This window comes from Staurois parvus, unplaced genomic scaffold (assembly GCF_062004578.1).
Source record: "Staurois parvus isolate SC_StPar_1 unplaced genomic scaffold, SC_StPar_1.0 ptg000186l, whole genome shotgun sequence".
NCBI classification, from domain to species: domain Eukaryota; kingdom Metazoa; phylum Chordata; class Amphibia; order Anura; family Ranidae; genus Staurois; species Staurois parvus.
The window spans coordinates 2,295,239-2,315,000 of record NW_028317982.1 but is presented as its reverse complement, the minus strand read 5'-3'; the positions used below and the strand labels follow the sequence as shown (position 1 = coordinate 2,315,000).

At 43.5% G+C, this 19,762-nt stretch overlaps 1 protein-coding gene and 1 pseudogene across 1 annotated transcript in view; both read right to left on the bottom strand.

Annotated features, from left to right (window-relative positions):
• STX18 (syntaxin 18) overlaps positions 1-19,762 on the bottom strand; it is a 264,025-nt gene that overhangs the window by 32,145 nt on the left and 212,118 nt on the right. The window contains exon 10 of the mRNA XM_089677399.1: positions 866-946. Coding sequence (XP_089533525.1) covers positions 866-946 — 81 coding nt within the window. The remainder of the gene's footprint in view (positions 1-865; positions 947-19,762) is intronic.
• Positions 2,547-2,659, bottom strand: LOC149462076 (U2 spliceosomal RNA; annotated as a pseudogene).

The following is a 19,762-nucleotide window of genomic DNA, read 5'->3' as shown; positions in this document are numbered from 1 at the left end:
TAACCAATGAGGCCAGCAAATTTTTAAAAAATATAATTCCGGTAAATAAGGAAAAGAGGGACGAAGGAAGCTAAAGTAAATGTAGGTAAAAGTGGATTTTTATACAGCGTTTTCACAGCTGCTATCCAGAGATTGCTAGAGCTGTGACAAGTGAGGAGCCTACAACTACCTCTATGCACAGGTACTGCTAGATGGAACAGCCAGAGAAATGGCATGGGCCACTTTAATAGCTTATATCGTTTTTCATTTTTTGTTCTGTAATGATGGGTTCCCTTTAACCTCTTTACGTCGGCCGCACACAAATGTGCAGCCTTCCGGCGTCTGGGCCTAGATGCTGACCGGCCACACATTTGCGTTCAGGTAAGAAAAAACATATGTGCTGATAGCGCGCCCCCAGCACACATGTCCGGTACTCACGGAAAGGTCCCGTTCTGCTCTTTCGATCGGGACCTTTCCCGATCATGTGACCACCGTGACGACGTGTCACATGATCCCTAAACCATGCCCAGCCTTCTGAAACTCTTAAAGGGCCTGGAGGCGCCGGCGGGAAGGGGTTAAGCAACACATTTTATGTTACAAGAGCAGCACTTTCTCCCCACTTACTGAACAGTGCCATACTCTACAGTTATTTGTGTGTACAATACAGTTCCAAGACACACTCACAAGTGTCAGGCGAATTGCTTTGAAATTGGTGTGAATGGAGGGGCTTAAGTCTTTATTGCATGGAGCTTTTTCTCTAGGGCTGTTGTGCAACAAGCTGGAAACATTAATAACACAAAACCACACACGCGTAATCCTACCCAGCTCCTCGTCTTCCAGATATACACACAATTACAGCCAATGTAACTGCAGACAAGAACATTACCTCTCGTATATCTTCATTTCCTTCTTTGATATTTTCTGTGGCGCCCACGACGAGTTGATGGATATTGTCAATCTCTGTTTCCTGGCAGAAGAAAGGAAGGGCAGAAAACATTAATGGTCCACATTAATTGCAGGGATTCCACATGCCACAAACACAAAACACAAGCTTATTACAACATACACACTTCTTGAACTTGCTCCTGCAATGAGAGGCACTCATTCAGGAAACAATATCGTTTTAGTCATTATAGCCACTGCTTAACTGTAGAAGCTTCTCTAGCAGTGCAGCCAGTTCATTATTCTGTCAGATGGAGGATGAAAATTCTGTGGAAAAATCTCAAGCCCCTCAAAACACCCCTTAAAAATAGATCTAAACACGATAAATAAAATTTCATATAAACTTTAAAGGCCTATGTCATTTTGAAGGTTGTTTGAACCTTTTGATTTTGAATTCTTTTTTTCTCTTTAACCACTTGCCCACCAGAAGGTTTACCCCCCTTTCTCACCAAGCCATTTTTTGCGAGACGGCGCTGCATTAATTTAACTTACAATTGTGCGGTCATGCAACACTGCACCTAAATGAAATGTATGCCCTTTTGTTCCCTTAAAATAGAGCTTTTCTTTCGGTGGTATTTAATCACCTCTGTGTTTTTTATTTTTTGCACTATAAAAAAATAGTGACAATTTTGAACAAAAAACAATATTTTTGACTTTTTGCAATAAAACATATCCATAAAATTAAAAAAAAAAAAAATCAAATTTTGTCATACATTTAGGCCAAAATGTATTTTGCTAAATAAAAAAATATCCCAATACGTGTAAATGAATTTTTTAAGTCCGCAAACGTGCAACTATAACGAAAAAACCCGTAAGTGTTCACAAAAAAGTGCAAGTGCAAAACACCACACAAAAAGTGCACTTAGGGGTGTGCTTTTGTCCTACCCCCGAAGGGGTTGAACCGTTACCCTGATCCCCCGGGGCACGAAGCTCCTGACAGGGACAAGGTTCCCATTTGGTCCTCCTGGCCAAAAGGCCTGGTGGACCACCGTTCCTTATGCCCAGCCGAAGCCGGACATCCAGTACTAGGTCAGGGGGTTCTCCCGAAGAGAAAACCCCCTAGGGACAGGGGAGGAAGGAACCGTATGGCCACACATCCTCCCCCTAGACGTCAGGGTAGGCCCGAGGACCCACACCCTCCATCCTGTGAGAAAAACACACACAAAAGTATAAGGTGACAAACGTGGGGTGAAAAAAAATAAATAAATAAATAATTAAATAAATCTATAAAAATAATAAAAAGTGTCGTGCCCAAATTGTGCACTGACCAGACCCTGAGGCCTGTAGCAAAAAAATTGCCCAGAACTTGACCAAAAGGCCCGGTCCTAGAGGCGCAGTGCAAAAAGTGTTTAAACTCGGTGACCATGTGCTCATTCACAACATGGGGTCCCACACCCAAGTGTTACTTAGAGCACCCCTGAGGCGACTACTCAGGGGGCACCTAGTTTGCGGACTCTCTGCCTTCCCAGCCCCAGGCCAGACCAAGGTAAACCGTCCAAATCAGGAGGCAACTGGGTCCTTCAGACGTTCCAAAGGAGAATTACTCCCGAGGCCCCAGAACAAATCATGGCGCTCCCCGGTTTCTGTCCTCCCCGTAATAGCCATCCAGACCCCCATCATTCCAGTGAGGGTACTATACACCAACCATCCTCCTACCAGAATGGTCAGTAGCACCCCCACTGGACACTGATAAGAACAGATACTACACTTGATCTTAGCCAAAAGGCCGAGAAGCGATGTAAATGAATTGGTTTAGGTGAAAGTTATAGAGTCTACAAATGTCAGTATATATACTGAAATTGAGTTTTTTTTTTATACTAGTAATGGCGGCGATCAGCGACTTATAGTGGGACTGCGGAGGACATTCTGACACTGGGTGGGAACTGCCACCGACATCCAGTGACATAAATACAGTGATCAGTGCTAATAAAAAATACTGACACTGTACTAATGACACTGGGCAGGAAGGGGTTAACATCTGGGGCGATCAAAGGGTTAACTGTGTGCTGTGTGTGTGTTTTACTAGGGAGACATGCTGTGCAAAGAGACACAGAACAGCACGTCCATGCTGACAGCAGAGAGACCTGTGTTGTTTACACATAGGGCTTTCCCCGATGATCGCCGAGTACCCGGTGATTGACATCTCTAGCCGCCAATAGCGGCGCAGGTATGTCGGCACCGCCCACCTACCTGAAAATACAAATCACACACATATATATATATATATATATATATATATATATACATACATACATATATATATATATATACACACACACACACGTGATTTTGCGCATCCCTGCTGCCCTGTAGCAGTAATTCTGCTATAGGGCGGAGGGCAAGCGGTTAAATCTGCAGCATTTTAATAATTCCTAATGTTCCTGCCATGATAGCCCTTGTTTAGGAACTTACTTTTATAAGGTGACAGCAGTATTCCAATTGTGGCCCTACATTGTCACCCTCACACGTGTCCCTGGTGGAAATGACGAGCAGCTGTGTAGACATATCCACTGTTGTCACTGTGGTGAAGACAGTCTACAGTAGGGGTCTCCAAACTTTCTAAACAAAGGGCCGGTTTATAGTTCATCAGACTTTAGAAGAGCCGGACTGTGGCCAGCTGGAGTAGAAAATCCCCCAGTGTCAGTGGGGGTAGACAATGTCTCAGTCTCGGTGCTCAGTGGGAGTGAAAAAAATTATATAGCGCCTGTGGTTAGTAGGAGGAGGAATGGTGTTCCATCATTGGTGTCAGTGGGAGGAATGCTGCCCCATCATTGGTGTCTGTGGGAGATTCAGTCCCTGTCGCTGGTGTCAAAGGGAATACTAGTGCCCCATTGTTGATGTAGGTGGGAGGATCAGTGCCCCATCACTGCTGACAGTGGAAGGAAAAATGCCCCATCACTGCTGTCAGTGGGAGGAATGCTGCCCCATCATTGGTGTCGGTGGGATATTCAGTGCCCTGTCGCTGGTGTCAAAGGGAATACTAGTGCCTCATTGTTGATGTAGGTGGAAGGATCAGTGCCCTATCACTGCTGATAGTGGAAGGAAAAATGCCCCATCACTGGTGTCAGTGGGAGGAATGCTGCCCTATCATTGGTGTCGGTGGGAGATTCAGTTCCCTGTCGCTGGTGTCAAAGAGAATACTAGTGCCTCATTGTTGATGTAGGTGGAAGGATCAGTGCCCCATCACTGCTGATAGTGGAAGGAAAAATGCCCCGTCGTGGTCTGTGGGAGGAATAGTGCCCCGTATCAGAGTGAGGAACAGTGTCCCAAGGGGCACATCCAGGGAAGCAAAGCGCCACGGTTGGAGACCACTGGTATACAGCAATGATTTGCAGGCAATGCTGGAGCATGTGTATGTAGATAGGAAGTGGATGAAATAGGCTGGAGGAGCAGCACATAGAAACAAAAAATAATAAAAACAAATTTTATGAAAAAAAATGTCAGTTGTTTACTAACACAGTGCTTTAGCAAATGAATTTGGTTAGATTTACTTTAACTGTGCCAGAACTCTGTAGCCAACTAAACACTTCCTCTACTCTTTTTTAGGGGTGCATGGCAAGATTGCAGATGCAGACAGAAGAGAATGCAGAGAAAATGTTATTTCCATCATTCTTGATCCATCTATTCTCTAATTTCAGTAGAGAGGACCGGTGCTCCCGTGTAAAATTACTTCGTCCCCCACAATCCCTACGTATGGGCCAGAAGCTGTAAGAATGATGCAGACATGTGAAAGAGACAATACTGCTGTAACATGTAACAGTAAAACATTTTTTTTTTTTAGCTGTATGGCATTATTTTAGGTATGCTAACCTCCCAAGACCTCCTGCTCTCTAGCTCTGTTGTCACCTCCAAGACTTCTCCAGAGCTTCTCCCATCCTCTGGAATTCCTTTTCCCAATCTCTCCGACTATCTCCTACTCTGTCCACTTTTAGACGATCACTGAAAACTCACCTCCTCAGAGAGACCTATCATTCCTCCACCTAACAACTGTACATTTATTTTCTCCATCAGCCCATCCCCCCAGTTATTACATTTTGTATCAATGGACCCTCCCTCTTAGATTGTAAGCTTTAACAAGCAGGGCCTTCTCATCCCCCCGTATTAATTTGTACTGTATGTGAACAGTGTGCCCTTATGTTGTAAAGCGCTTCGTAAACTATTGGCGCTATATAAATCCTGTATAACATTAATAATAATCATTACGGTTTTCCTTTAAATCTTTATTAGCTGCTAATTAAAATATTATTTCAAAAATATATCAAAGCAACACATTTTTATAGAGCATACTTTTCAGTATGAGGGCCACATCTTATATTTTAAAAATGTGCGGGCTAGAAAAAAAAATCAGTTTTATAAATAGCCACCCTAACATCCTGGAGTGCTTATTAGAATCCCCTCTTATATCCATGTGTACCCATCAGAGCCCCCCCTCACATCTATCTGTACAAGGATCATCTGCTTTACATAGACCAGGGCATCCACTGCCGGACAGCTGGATTATTTTCCTGGACAATTGCTGGGGCCAAGTAAAATCTTATAGCGGGCTTGATGTGACCTGCAGGCTGTAGTTTGGAGACCCCTGCTATAGAGTGTAAGTATTGCACAATATTTACTTAATATATATGGGAAAGTTATGCTAGTTCTATTGTATTTTATTTTCCATTATATTTTTAGATCAAATTTTTTTTACAGAACATAGACAATTACTATATATATATATATATATATATATATATATATATATATATATATATATAAATATATAGTATAACAACTATCGTTTTCAGAAAGTCATGTAACCTAACTCAAACTTTAACTAAAGGCAAAACTTTTTTTGTTTTCATTTGTGCTCCTGTTAGCGAGATCCATTCTTTGTCCTGTTTACGGTTATCATCGAAAAGAAAATGAAAATAACATCTTTGGTTGACATCAGAACACTAATACAGGGGAAATCTTCCAATAGGGGAACTAGCTCTGCTGACTCTGGAGACACACCAGGCTTTCCAGGTCTGCAGAACACACTGATTACTTGCTAGCGGCTATAGCCTCCGGCACTAATCACATGTAAAAAAAATCCGCAAGTCGATCAACGGATTGACTTGGGTACAATCAGCCTGCCCATACATGGATTAAAATCCAGACTGGTCCCAACTAACCAGGATGAATTTCATTCTGTGGCCAGCTTAAGTAAAGTGATCTTATGTGTTACAAGAGCCATAGGCTACAGTATTGAGAACAAAATAATAGCAAACCAACTACGAGGCATAAACACTAATAAATCATATGATTAGATCTGTAGGATGAACAGGGTAGTACCTACAGATCTATATTACATCTGTGCATTTGCCTCAATGAATCCTTTATCAGTTTATATACAGTATCTCACAGAAGTGAGTACACCCCTCACATTTGTAAATATTTTATCATATCTTTTCATGTGAAAACACTGAAGAAATTACACTTAGCTACAATGTACAGTAGTGAGTGTACAGCTTGTATAACAGTGTAAATTTGCTGTCCCCTCAAAATAACTCAACACACAGCCATTAATGTCTAAACCACTGGCAACAAATTGGGCCCAATTAGCCATTTTCCCTCCCCGGTGTCATGCGACTCGTTAGTGTTACAAGGTCTCAGGTGTGAATGGGGTGCAGGTGTGTTCAATTTGGAGTTATCGCTCTCACTCTCTCATACTGGTCACTAGAGGTTCAACATGGTACCTCATGGCAAAGAACTCTCTGAGGATCTGAAAAAAAGAATTGTTGCTCTACATAAAGATGGCTTAGGCTATATGAAGATTGCCAAGACCCTGAAACTGAGCTGCAGCACGGTGGCCAAGACCATACAGCGGTTTAACAGGACAGCTTCCCCTCAGAACAGGCCTTGCCATGGTCAGCCAAAGAAGTTGAATGCGTGTGCTCAGCGTCATACCCAGAGATTGTCTTTGGCAAATAGAAGTATGTGTGCTGCCAGCTTTGCTGCAGAGGTTGAAGGGATGGGGGGGGGGGGTCAGCCTGTCAGTGCTCAGACCATATGCCGCACACTGCATCAAGTTGGTCTGCATGGCTTTTGTCCCAGAAGGAAGCCTCTTCTAAAGATGATGCACAAGAAGGCCCACAGTTTGCTGAAGAAAAGCAGACTAAAGAAATGGATTACTGGAACCATGTCCTGTGGTCTGATGAGACCAAGATAAACTTATTTGGTTCAGATGGTGTCAAGCGTGTGTGGCGGCAACCAGGTGAGGAGTACAAAGACAAGTGTGTCTTGCCTACAGTCAAGCATGGTGGTGGGAGTGTCATGGTCTGGGGCTGCATGAGTGCTGCTGGCACTGGGGAGCTACAGTTCATTGAGGGAACCATGAGTACCAACATGTACTGTGATATACTGAAGCAGAGCATGATTCCCTTCTTTCGGAGACTGGGCCGCAGGGCAGTATTCCAACATGATAATGACCCCAAACACACCTCCAAGACGACCACTGCCTTGCTAAAGAATCTGAGGGTAAAGGTGATGGACTGGCCAAGCATGTCTCTAGACCTAAATCCTATTGAGCATCTGTGGGGCATCCTCAAATGGAAGCTGGAGGAGCGCAAGGTCTCTAACATCCACCAGCTCCGTAATGTCATCATGGAGGAGTGGAAGAGGACTCCAGTGGCAACCTGTGAAGCTCTGGTGAACTCAATGCCCAAGAGGGTTAAAGCAGTGCTGGAAAGTAATGGTGGCCACACAAAATATTGACACGTTGGGCCCAATTTGAACATTTTCACTTAGGGATGTACTCACTTTTGTTGCCAGCGGTTTAGACATTATTGGCTGTGTGTTGAGTTATTTTGAGGGGACAGCAAATTTACACTGTTATACAAGCTGTACACTCCCTACTTTACATTGTAGCAAAGTGTCATTTCTTCAGTGTTGTCACATGGAAAGATAGAATAAAATATTTACAAAAATGTGAGGGGTGTACTCACTTCTATGAGATACTGTATTAACCTTTACAAAACTTGTCTCTATAATTATTAAAGATGCTGAATGGATAAAGAGATATTTGGAAGTTATCTGCAGCCTATTCTGTGCAAAATTCTGCTACTTCTCTAAGCAGCCTGTTAGGTGGTAGTACAAAAGATGGTTATTCCAGGGATAGGTGAGCTCATTAATCTGTTATTACAGGAAGATAAAGGACAGGAGAAGTAACAAGAGGAGCCAGTCTGTCCTATATTAATGGAGAAGCATCCTTACTCTCAGCCCTGAACATTATTTGACATGCAAAATCAGTGTATGGAATGCGTACTACCAATAAGGGCTTCAGCTAATAGAGCTACACACAGAAAAGACTTTTACCTTTGAAAAGCACATAACAAGATACTTCCAGCAGAGAGAAGAAATGGTGTGATGCAGTAATTAGCAAAGCAGTTACATGCCAGATGTTCAATCTGAAACTTCAGTCAGGGTAACTCTGCAGCTACCAGACTGCACTGAAGATGCTTGTTCAGGCTATGCATGTTTTACGCATGGTAATTACTTGTAAAAGCTCCCTTTAGATACATGGCTAAAAGCCCTGAGACTGCTGCTTGGGTGCGATGTCAAAAGTTGCTCAAAATTCCCCTTTGCTACACTCTCATGAAGCTACATAAAAGGTTATGTAAGGAGGTGGGGGAAGGGTCTGAGGATCTGGGCCAGCACAGACAGTAATTAGATACTTCCAGAAGAGGAGAGGGCTATGACGTGCAAGGAGGTAGGGAGATATGCTGGGGAACGGACTCTTCAGGCAATGAAATTTGCTAGCAAGTTGAGGCACAAATTGAGTCAATCAAAAACAGTTTATGGAAAGTAAAAGTATTGCAAGAAGCATTGAAAGTGGCAGTAAAGTCCACTTTTTAACTTATACCTACGGGTAAGCCTATAATATTATTATTATTATTATACAGTATTTATATAGCGCCAAAGGGTATGCTCAGCACTGTACAGTAGCAAGGAGGACAGAACATGAGACAAGACAGTAACAATACACTACACGAGGGGTTCGAGGGCCCTGCTCTTTCGAGCTTACAATCTAGGAGGGAGGGGAAGGTGGTACAGGAGGAAATGGCTGTGGGGGATGGAGTGGTGGGAGGAGTGGAGGAGGTTAGTTGTTAGGTGAGGTCGGGTGTTAGGTGAGGTTGGGGTAGGCTTCCCTGAAGAGGAGGGTTTTCAGGGTGCGCCTGAAGGTGAGGAGGGTAGGTGACAGTCTGATGGATTGGGGTAGGGAGTTCCAGAGGATGGGGTAGTCCTGGAGAAGTCCTGCAATCGGGCGTGGGGGGAGGAGACCAGGGAGCTAGAGAGTAGGAGGTCCTGTGAGGAGCGGAGGGCACGGGTAGGGTAGTATTTGGGTATCAGGTCAGTTATGTAGTTTGGGGCGGTGTACAGGCATAGCTGTAGGTACAGAGAATATCTCCTAAACTTGCACTGTTTAAGAGATATTCACACGGGATGCAGCTGGTGACGCCACTGGCGCATGCACTCAGAAGGGCTGGCATACCCGTGCCGTACCTTCAGAGCTCCATGCTGGGGCTCCTGAGTGCATGCGCTGTGGTGACGTCTTAGCAGCCCTGACAATTCATACAGCTGGAGCCCACAAAACCAGAAGAAATGCTCGGTAAGCATGGAAGTGCTGAGAGAGCCATGACAGTGCTGTGCTGGAGGTCTCCATGTGCAGGTAGGTCTGTCATAATGTGCTAGTATGTGGTGCATACTAGTATATTAGGACTTAAACCTGCAAGGGGCCTGATTATTTTTTTATTTTTGTGGTGGTTTACTATCTTACTATTTTTACATTACTTGATTTATTATTTTTTCTGATATCGGTATCTATGTTAAACACTGTCAGTTGTGATCTACTTTTCATATCCTCTGATGATATTCATGTATATAGACAGATTTGATATTGTGTACATTTTTTTTAATTTATATACAGTGTGTATAGAAAAGGATCACCCCCCCTTTTAAAATAATCACATTTTGTTGCTTTGCAGCCTGAAATGAAGACAGACACGATTTGTGTTTTATTCAGCTGCATTAACTCTTATAACATCCAAGTGAAAGATATAACACCAAGTCAGAAAAAAAAAAAAATCAAAAACAAAATCACCGAGTTGTAAAAAGGATCACCCCCCCCCCCCCCCTTGTGTCAGTTTTTGTTGAACCACCTTTTGCTGTCATTACAGCCTCTAGTCTGTTGGGATATGCCTCTACTAACTTGGGATATGCCTCTACTAACATCTAGATATAGCAATATTTGCCCACTCTTCTTTGCAGAACTGCTTAAGTTCAGTTAAATTTGATGGTGACCGTTTGTGGACTGCAGTCTTCAAGTCATTCCACGGAATTTCAATGGGGTTTAAAGTTTGTGCTCTGGCTAGGCCATGCAAGGACATTCACCATTTTCTCCTTCAACCACTGTTAGTCATTTTTGCAGTGTGCTTTGCGTCATTGTAATATTGGAATATAAACCTTCTTCTCATTGAAAACTTTCAGGTAGAGGGCAGTAGATTTTCCTCAAGAATGTGATGGTATTTTACCCCATCCATTTTTCCTTCGATCCTGACCAGTGCTCCAGTCCCTGTTGCAGAGAAACTACCCCATAACAGGATATTACCACCATGCTTTACTATGCTGTTACACAGTTAATATTCATGTTAATGTACATGAGAATTCATATAGTTTATTTTTTGTACCATTTTCTATGGACATTTCTATAGTTAGTAATGCTGCCATCCAGTGGTCTTATTTGGTATACACTTTGTTTTTCATGTTGCCTCCCTGAGATCTATGACACAGTTCCTTTGTATATGAAGCTCCTCCCTTCTTCTTGAGTTCAGCACTTCCTGTGTCATGGAGGCAGCTAACAGACCACATGTAACAGGGACACATGTATTCTGCATAGTACGCTACAGAAAGTATCATCTTTTGACCGCATAATACTGGAAACCATTCATTCTGCTGTATCCTGTTGTCACATGTACAGAATAAAGCAACTTCTGGATGAACACAGTATTGGTGAGTTCAGCTATCTGATAAGGATTGTCCACAGTGATTATATCTGCTTATACAGGCTAGGCAGAGAGGTCTCACAAGGGATAAATCGCTATCACAACAATCTGAGTCAGAATAGTCAAAAGATGCATAGAATCCCTACAGCCTGCTGTGTATATGTGTGTGCCTAATCTGCAATCAAGCTCAGTGCCATCCGCCATCTTGCAAAGCACATGGTCGCACAAGCTTACTGCACTTCATGTGAATGCTGAAAACTGTTTCTCTGCATTGAACTGTGTTACCCCACCTGTCTAAGCTGCTGTTCATCTTCTTAAAGAGACAGTACCAATTTTTGCAGAGCAGTAAAAAATGTCTAGACAAGGCTCTGAACACTCCTTTATGGCCGAACCAACGCAGATACATCATTCCTCTGAACCAGCAGACGTACAGGGAGCAGATTCTGCAGACATTCCCGAACAGAGCGTAAAACCCAAACGTACAATAAAACCGACACAGAAACTCAGGGAAAACTATGAAGCCACTAGAGATGAGTTCTCCAGTAATCTGTCAGATCTCTGGGACCGAACTTCACAATGCATGTCAGTTTTGTCACACTTTAATGATCAACCAGCTGAATTAAGAGACTCTATAAATCGCCTATCTGCTGCGTATGAACGCTACCAGCGGCTGTCTGTAAAATACTCAGATTTCTTGCAGGACTCTAATATAGAGGATTCTTCCGCAGAACTGACCAGGACTGATGCATTAAACCAACAAAGGGATCTTGCAGTGCAAAATGCTACGTTTATAGCAGAACTCCGCATTACTCAACTGCAGGAAAACAGATCTCACAGATCCACCTCAACCAAGCGCACTGCACTTTCTTCTAGATCCTCTCGCTCCAGAAGTTCGACATTAAGCGATAAGCTAATAGAGGCCCGCGCTGATGCTGAATCAAAAAAGGCGCAAAGCTCTTTTACCAGAAAGCAAGCAGAGATGGAAGCTAAAAGCAAAGCTCTCCAAGCACAAATGGCTTCTCAAGAAGCAGAGGCAGATTCCCAAATAAAGATTCTGCAGATGGAAGGGGAGGAAGCAGCTTCCCTAGCAAGGCTGAAAGTCCTTGAACAAGCAATGGGACAAAGTACTAATTCAGACTGCCTTATCCAAGCAGAACTGGAGGATCCAGTTGAACGCACCAGTGAATACGTATTAAAGCATAACATTTGAGAAGATACAGAGTCATCTCCTGTACCTCCTACTAACAACACTGTTCTGACTCTCAACACAGAGACCTCTCGGCTCCATATGCCTAAGCCTCTTCAAATCTACAACACAAGTACATCTATGCAGCAAACCACATCAACTCCTGCCAACAACAAGGTGACTTCCAGTGACAAGTCGCAGCTCAAGCCACAGCCAGCACAAGCCTTAGAGACTACACCACAGTTAAACGCTCATGCAACATCATTTTACCCTGGTAAATCTCACCCTACATCACCAGAGAACTTTCACACCCAAGGGGTTCCACAAGTTACTTTGGCACCAAAGAGTGAGAGATCAGACTTGAATGACTTTGCCAGATATATGATTCGCCGTGAGCTCATTAACACCAGCCTCTCAAGGTTTGACGACTGTCCAGAGAGCTACAGGGCCTGGAGATCAACCTTCAAGGCTGCTATTGCTGATCTCAACCTTACTACTAAGGAAGAACTTGATTTGCTCATAAAGTGGCTGGGACCAGAATCTGCAGATCGTGTTAAAAGACTGAGAACAGTACATGTTGACCACCCAGACGCAGGTCTTGTTGCTGCATGGGCAAGACTTGAGCAAGCCTATGGTAGCTCTGAAGCCATAGAGAGCGCTCTATTCAAGAGACTGCAAAACTTCCCAAAAATAGGAAACAAAGACTATCGCAGGCTCCAAGATCTAAGTGACCTCCTCATGGAGCTAGAGTTGGCAAAGACAGACCCACGTCTATCTGGACTAAGCTTCCTGGACACCGCTCATGGTGTTAACCCAGTGGTGTCTAAACTGCCATACGGCCTGCAAGAGAAATGGGCACAACAGGGCTCAAGGTACAAAAGAGACTATAACGTATCCTTTCCTCCATTCTCATACTTTTGCAGGTTCATTAGTGATCATGCCTGGACGAGAAACGATCCCAGCTTCAGCTTCAGCGAACCAAACTTGCCTGCTTCATCCTCATCATCATCAAGGTATGATAACACATCAGCTAAACGTAGAGACTATACTAGAGCAATATCTGTTAAAAGGACAGACATCTCACCCTCCACAACCTCGCCTACTGACCAAGGCATTGTGGATGCCAGAGATAAAGACCCTAATCGTCAGTGTCCTATTCACAAGAAGCCTCACCCGCTTAAGAAATGTCGTGGGCTTAGGGCAAAGCCTTTACAAGAGCGCAGGGAGATTCTCCAGAAACTTGGAATATGCTACAAGTGCTGTGCTTCTTATAACCACTTTGCTAAAAACTGTAAAGTTGTCATCAAGTGCACAGAATGCGGTAGCGACAGACATGTTACAGCCATGCATCCTACTCCACTTCCAGACAACCCGCAGCAGCTACCTACCTCAACCCCTGTCCCAAATTATGGCGGGGAGGAACAAAGTCATGCTCTAGCCAAAAGTAATGTTTCTTCTTCATGCACAGAAGTCTGTGGAGAGGGACTGGATCACAAATGCTGTGCCAAGATATGCCTAGTCAAGATATACCCCAAGGATCATCCTGAGGAAGCTGCTAGGATGTATGCCATAATAGATGAACAGAGCAACAGGTCCCTGGTTAAGCCTAAATTCTTTGAGATCTTTGGCTTAGAAGGTCACGCCACACCGTATACTCTCAGAACCTGTTCTGGTCGTGTAGAGACCTTTGGAAGAAGGGTCGATGGATTCATGGTCTCTCATATCAAGGATGGAGAAGGCATACCCCTCCCAACATTAGTTGAATGTGATCAGATACCAGACGAAAGAGAAGAGATTCCTACTCCAGAAGCTGCATATCATCATCCTCACTTAAGGCACCTTGCTGATGAGATTCCTGCGATGGACAAGAGGGCTGAAATCTTGGTCCTGCTAGGAAGAGACATTCTCAGAGTACATAAAGTGCGCGACTAATGCGATGGACCTAACAATGCCCCTTATGCACAAAGACTTGACCTAGGCTGGGTAATAGTGGGCGATGTATGCCTGGACAGAACATCAACTGAGATCCACTCCTTCAAAACTTACATGTTGGGAAATGGACGTGCATCCCACTTCAAACAGTGCCCTCACCATTATGAAGTAAAGGAGAAGCCTCTTGACATCATCCAAGTACCTGATGTTACTCCTGTTCTTTGTGATGACAACCTAGGTACCACAGTGTTTTGTACTACAAGTGATGACAACAAAAGAGCCTTGTCGGTCGAAGATAGAGAGTTCATCAAAATAATGGACGAAGAATTCTTCCAGGATGAGTCTAACAGCTGGATCGCACCATTACCTCTTCGTGCTGCAAGGGCCACACTCCCAACCAATCGTGAACAGGCTCTATCCAGATTCAACTCACTTCAACGAACACTAAAGAACAGGCCTGAAATGAAGGAACATTTCATCGCTTTTATGAAAAGGATCTTTGATAATGATCACGCCGAACCAGCGCCACCACTTCAAAGACATGATGAGTGCTGGTACCTGCCTTTCTTTGGAGTGTATCATCCACGTAAGCCAAAACAAATCAGGGTAGTATTTGACTCCAGTGCCAAGCATCAAGGCGTATCCCTGAACGATGTTCTTCTCACTGGCCCGAATCTAACCAACAACCTTGTAGGTATACTTATGAGATTTAGAAGAGAACCAGTTGCCATAACTGCTGATATTGAGCAAATGTTTCATTGCTTCATTGTACGTGAAGACCATAGGAACCTCCTAAGGTTTCTGTGGCACCGTAACAACAACATGGACAATGAGATAATTGAATACCGCATGAAGGTACATGTTTTTGGAAATAGTCCCTCACCCGCTGTTGCAACATATGGTTTACGAAGGACTGCCCTTGATGGAGAAAAGGAGTATGGTGTGGATGCTCGACACTTCGTTGAGAGAGACTTTTATGTTGACGACGGACTTAAGTCTTTACCTACAGACGAAGAAGCCATAGACCTGCTCCAAAGGACACAAGGTATGCTTTCCGAGGCTAACCTCAGACTACACAAGATTGGCTCGAATAGTGTTGCTGTTATGAAAGCCTTTCAACCTGGCGATCATGCCACTGGGTTTAAAGATTTAAATCTTGGAATGGACATGCCACCTGTACAGAGAAGTCTGGGCCTACGGTGGGACTTATTAAAAGATACCTTCGGCTTTCAAGTCGGCTCTGCAGACAAACCATTTACCAAGCGTGGTGTTCTGTCAGTGGTGAACAGTTTATACGATCCATTGGGATTTGTGGCTCCCATCACCATACAAGGTAAAGCCTTACTTAGACAGTTCTCAGAGTCTATTAAAGATTGGGATGCTCCGCTGCCTACAGACAAGCTTCCAAAGTGGGAGTCCTGGAAACAATCTCTACATGCCTTAGATGGAATCAGTATACCACGCTGTTACACCTCAGCTTCCCTTGCTACAAGTCAGAGGAAAGAGCTTCACATCTTCTCAGATGCATCTACTGAGGCCATAGCAGCTGTTGCCTACCTCAAGGTAATAGACTCTAATCAAACCCACATAGGGTTTCTGTTTGGGAAAGCTAAGTTAGCACCTAAGCCTGAGCACACAATTCCTAGGCTTGAACTTTGTGGAACTGTGCTAGCTGTAGAAATTGCCGATTTCATACTGCGCGAGTTGGACACTCAGATAGATGACACCAAATTCTACACAGACAGCAAAGTTGTTCTGGGCTACATATACAACCAGACTAAACGTTTTTATGTGTATGTCAGCAACCGTGTAGAAAGAATCAGTAAATCATCTAAACCTGAACAATGGCATTATGTCCCATCTGAAATGAATCCTGCAGATCATGCCACCAGGCCAGTGTCTGCAAGTGTCTTTGCAAATTCTTCGTGGTTAACAGGTCCTGAATTCCTGCTGGATCATCCAGAAGAAACCTCAGCTGATATCTTCAGTCTTCTAGAACCTGACAGAGATCCAGAGATTTGTCCTGAAGTCAAAACCCTTGTCACCAGAACTGAACAAAGACTCGTCTTGGGCTGTCAACGCTTTGAACGTTTTTCTAAGTGGATAAGACTTGTACGCACCATTGCAAGGTTAGTCCATATTGCACACTGCTTTCACACAAAGCCCACCAATGTTCAATGTCAAGGGTGGCACATGTGCCAAAGGCTTCTTTCTGCAAAAGACATTGCTGAAGGTGAAATGATCATAATCCACAATGTACAACAGGATGTCTTTGGCTCAGAAATTAAATGTATCCTTGACAAGAGGGACATTCCAAAAAACAGTTCAATTGCTAACCTGAACCCATTCATTGACAGTGATGGCATGTTAAGGGTTGGTGGACGTTTAAACAAGGCAGAGTTGGGAGATCAGGAACAGAATCCTCTCATTATACCTGCTCACCATCATATCACCACTCTGCTCATACGGCACTACCATGAAGGGGTTAAGCACCAAGGAAGACACTTCACAGAGGGTGCCATAAGAGCTGCAGGCCTTTGGATTATAGGAGGAAAAAGACAGATTACAACTACACTGCACAGCTGTGTTCAGTGCCGGAAACTAAGAGGTAAACATCAGCAACAGCAAATGTCAGATTTGTCAGCCGACAGATTAAGTACTGACCCACCTTTCACTCATGTTGGTTTGGATGTCTTTGGACCATGGATGGTAACAGCCCGCAGAACTCGAGGAGGCCAAGCAAACAGCAAACGATGGGCAGTGCTGTTCACTTGTATGAGTGTGCGCGCAGTACACATTGAAGTCATAGAATCTATGGATGCCTCAAGTTTCATCAATGCTCTAAGACGATTTCTTGCCATCAGAGGACCAGTCAAGACACTAAGATCTGACTGTGGAACTAATTTTGTTGGAGCCTGTCGAAAGTTACAGCTTAACTCTAGGCCAATCCAAGACCTTTTAGCTGAAAAGGGCTGTACATGGATTTTCAATCCTCCTCATTCTTCCCACATGGGTGGCTCTTGGGAGAGAATGATAGGCATCACACGAAAAATACTGGACTCTATGCTTATGGACTTGAACTCCACAAGACTTACCCATAAGATTCTAACCACCTTCCTGGCAGAAGCATCTGCCATAATCAATTCAAGACCACTTGTTCCAGTTTCTACAGATCCAGAGACCCCAACTATCCATACCCCAGCTACTCTACTTACCCAGAAGCTTGGGTCCGTTCCTGTTCCACCTGGAAACTTTAAAACAGGAAATATGTGCTATGACCAGTGGAAGCGAGTACAACACCTCTCCAACTGCTTCTGGAATCGTTGGAGAATGGAGTATATTTCTACTCTGCAAGGACGCAGAAAATGGCAACGCCTGAACCCTAACATTAAAGTTGGAGATCTCGTTCTGCTGAAGAACCAGCAAGCTGAAAAAAATCGAGTGGCCTATGGGACTCATTGTAAAGAGCATTCCTAGTGATGACGGCAAGGTACGCAAGGTGGAGGTGAAAGTTGCAAGACAAGGGACTGTAAAGACTTTCAGCAGACCTATCACGGAACTTGTTCTGCTCTTGCCCTTTGGAGAATGAACTTGCTTGCGTATGCTGCTGGATCCAACCTGTGACTTCAAGAAGGAAGTGTCTTGAACTTTAATTGATATAACTTGAAGCCTTACGTTATAATTGTTGCACTATATGCATGTTCTCTTTTTTATGTCTTTCAGGTCTTCAAGACATCAAGCAAATTGCACTGTTGTTTATTTGCAATTGTATAACTACCGTTATGGTTTAAATAGTGACATTTACAATGCCAGACGGGGAGTATGCTGTTACACAGTTAATATTCATGTTAATGTACATGAGAATTCATATAGTTTATTTTTTGTACCATTTTCTATGGACATTTCTATAGTTAGTAATGCTGCCATCCAGTGGTCTTATTTGGTATACACTTTGTTTTTCATGTTGCCTCCCTGAGATCTATGACACAGTTCCTTTGTATATGAAGCTCCTCCCTTCTTCTTGAGTTCAGCACTTCCTGTGTCATGGAGGCAGCTAACAGACCACATGTAACAGGGACACATGTATTCTGCATAGTACGCTACAGAAAGTATCATCTTTTGACCGCATAATACTGGAAACCATTCATTCTGCTGTATCCTGTTGTCACATGTACAGAATAAAGCAACTTCTGGATGAACACAGTATTGGCGAGTTCAGCTATCTGATAAGGATTGTCCACAGTGATTATATCTGCTTATACAGGCTAGGCAGAGAGGTCTCACAAGGGATAAATCGCTATCACAACAATCTGAGTCAGAATATTTACTGTAGGAATGGTATTATTTGGATGATGAGCTGTACTGGATTTTGACCAAACATATGGTCAGATGAGACTATAATGGAATTAATTGGCCTAAACACTAAACGATATCACCTATTTCTTTGTGGTCTCAGAATCTTGGCTTTTTTCTTGCAACCCTCCCATACAAGCCACATTTGTGGAGAATTTGTGATATTGTTGTCACATGCACACAATGACCGCTCTTTGTCAAACATGTCTGAAAACTGCTTTAGGGCTTGTTCACACTTGACTAATTTCTAACGCTTGCCAAACTTCCCTATAGCATTTGACAGGTGTTAGACAGGAGTTTGGGAAGTGTTTTTAATGCTCCTCAAAAGATCCCCAAACGCTCTAAGCGTGTTTTTAATAGGCGTTTGCCGAGCATTAAAACCGCACCAAAACGCCTATAATGAAGATAATGGTACTAACGTTCCGCACATGCCTGCCAGGCATTTGAGGAGCATCACCATAGACTTGAAAAGGAGGCTTCAACTCCTCCTGACTGGACGTGAGGCGTCAATTTTGCCGCGATGCTAATGCTTCAGTGTGAACAGCACTGTGTGCTGCCATGTGTAGAATTTTCATAGGCATTTAAGGAGTGTTAAAAACACTTCCCAAACACCTGTCTAATGCCTGCTAACAAAGCTAGTGTGAACATAGCCTTAGAGTTGCTGTGGGCCTCTTGGTAGCCTCTCGGACCAGTTTTCACCTGGCTCTTTCATCCAGTTTGCAGCAATATCATGATCCGGGGAGGGTCTGTGTTGTACCAATTTCTTAATAATTCACTGTGCATCTAGGAATCTAGGCATTCATAAAGCCTTTGGATTTTTTTAGTATCCATCTCCTGACTTGTGCTTGTCCACAACTTTATCCTGGAAATCTTTTGACATGGTTTTGCCACCCATAGTTGATTGTTTGCTTCAGTTGCACTATCAGGGACTGAAATGCCCCAGGAAAGCTCTTTTCATGCTGAGCTAATCAAAATGGCCACAGCTGATCACAGTTGAAAGCCAAATGGCTTTGTGTGCCATTAAGAAGGTGATTAGCTACAACTGATCGGGTTTACAAGTTATTTTCAGGAGGGGGTGATCCTTTCACCAACTCTGTGATTCTGTTTTTGTTTTTTTTCTGACTTATTGGTGTTATAGCTTTCACTTGGCTGTTATAAGTTGAAACCTGTAAATACAGCTGGATAAAACAAAAACTGTGTCTGCCTTCATTTCAGGCTGCAAAAGTACGAAAATGTGAATTTTTTTTCAATGGGGGCAATCCTATACCCACCAGGCTCGAACTGGCCATAGGGCACACTAGGCATTTGCCCGGTGGTCCGGGGCCACCTGGATAGGAGAGACGGA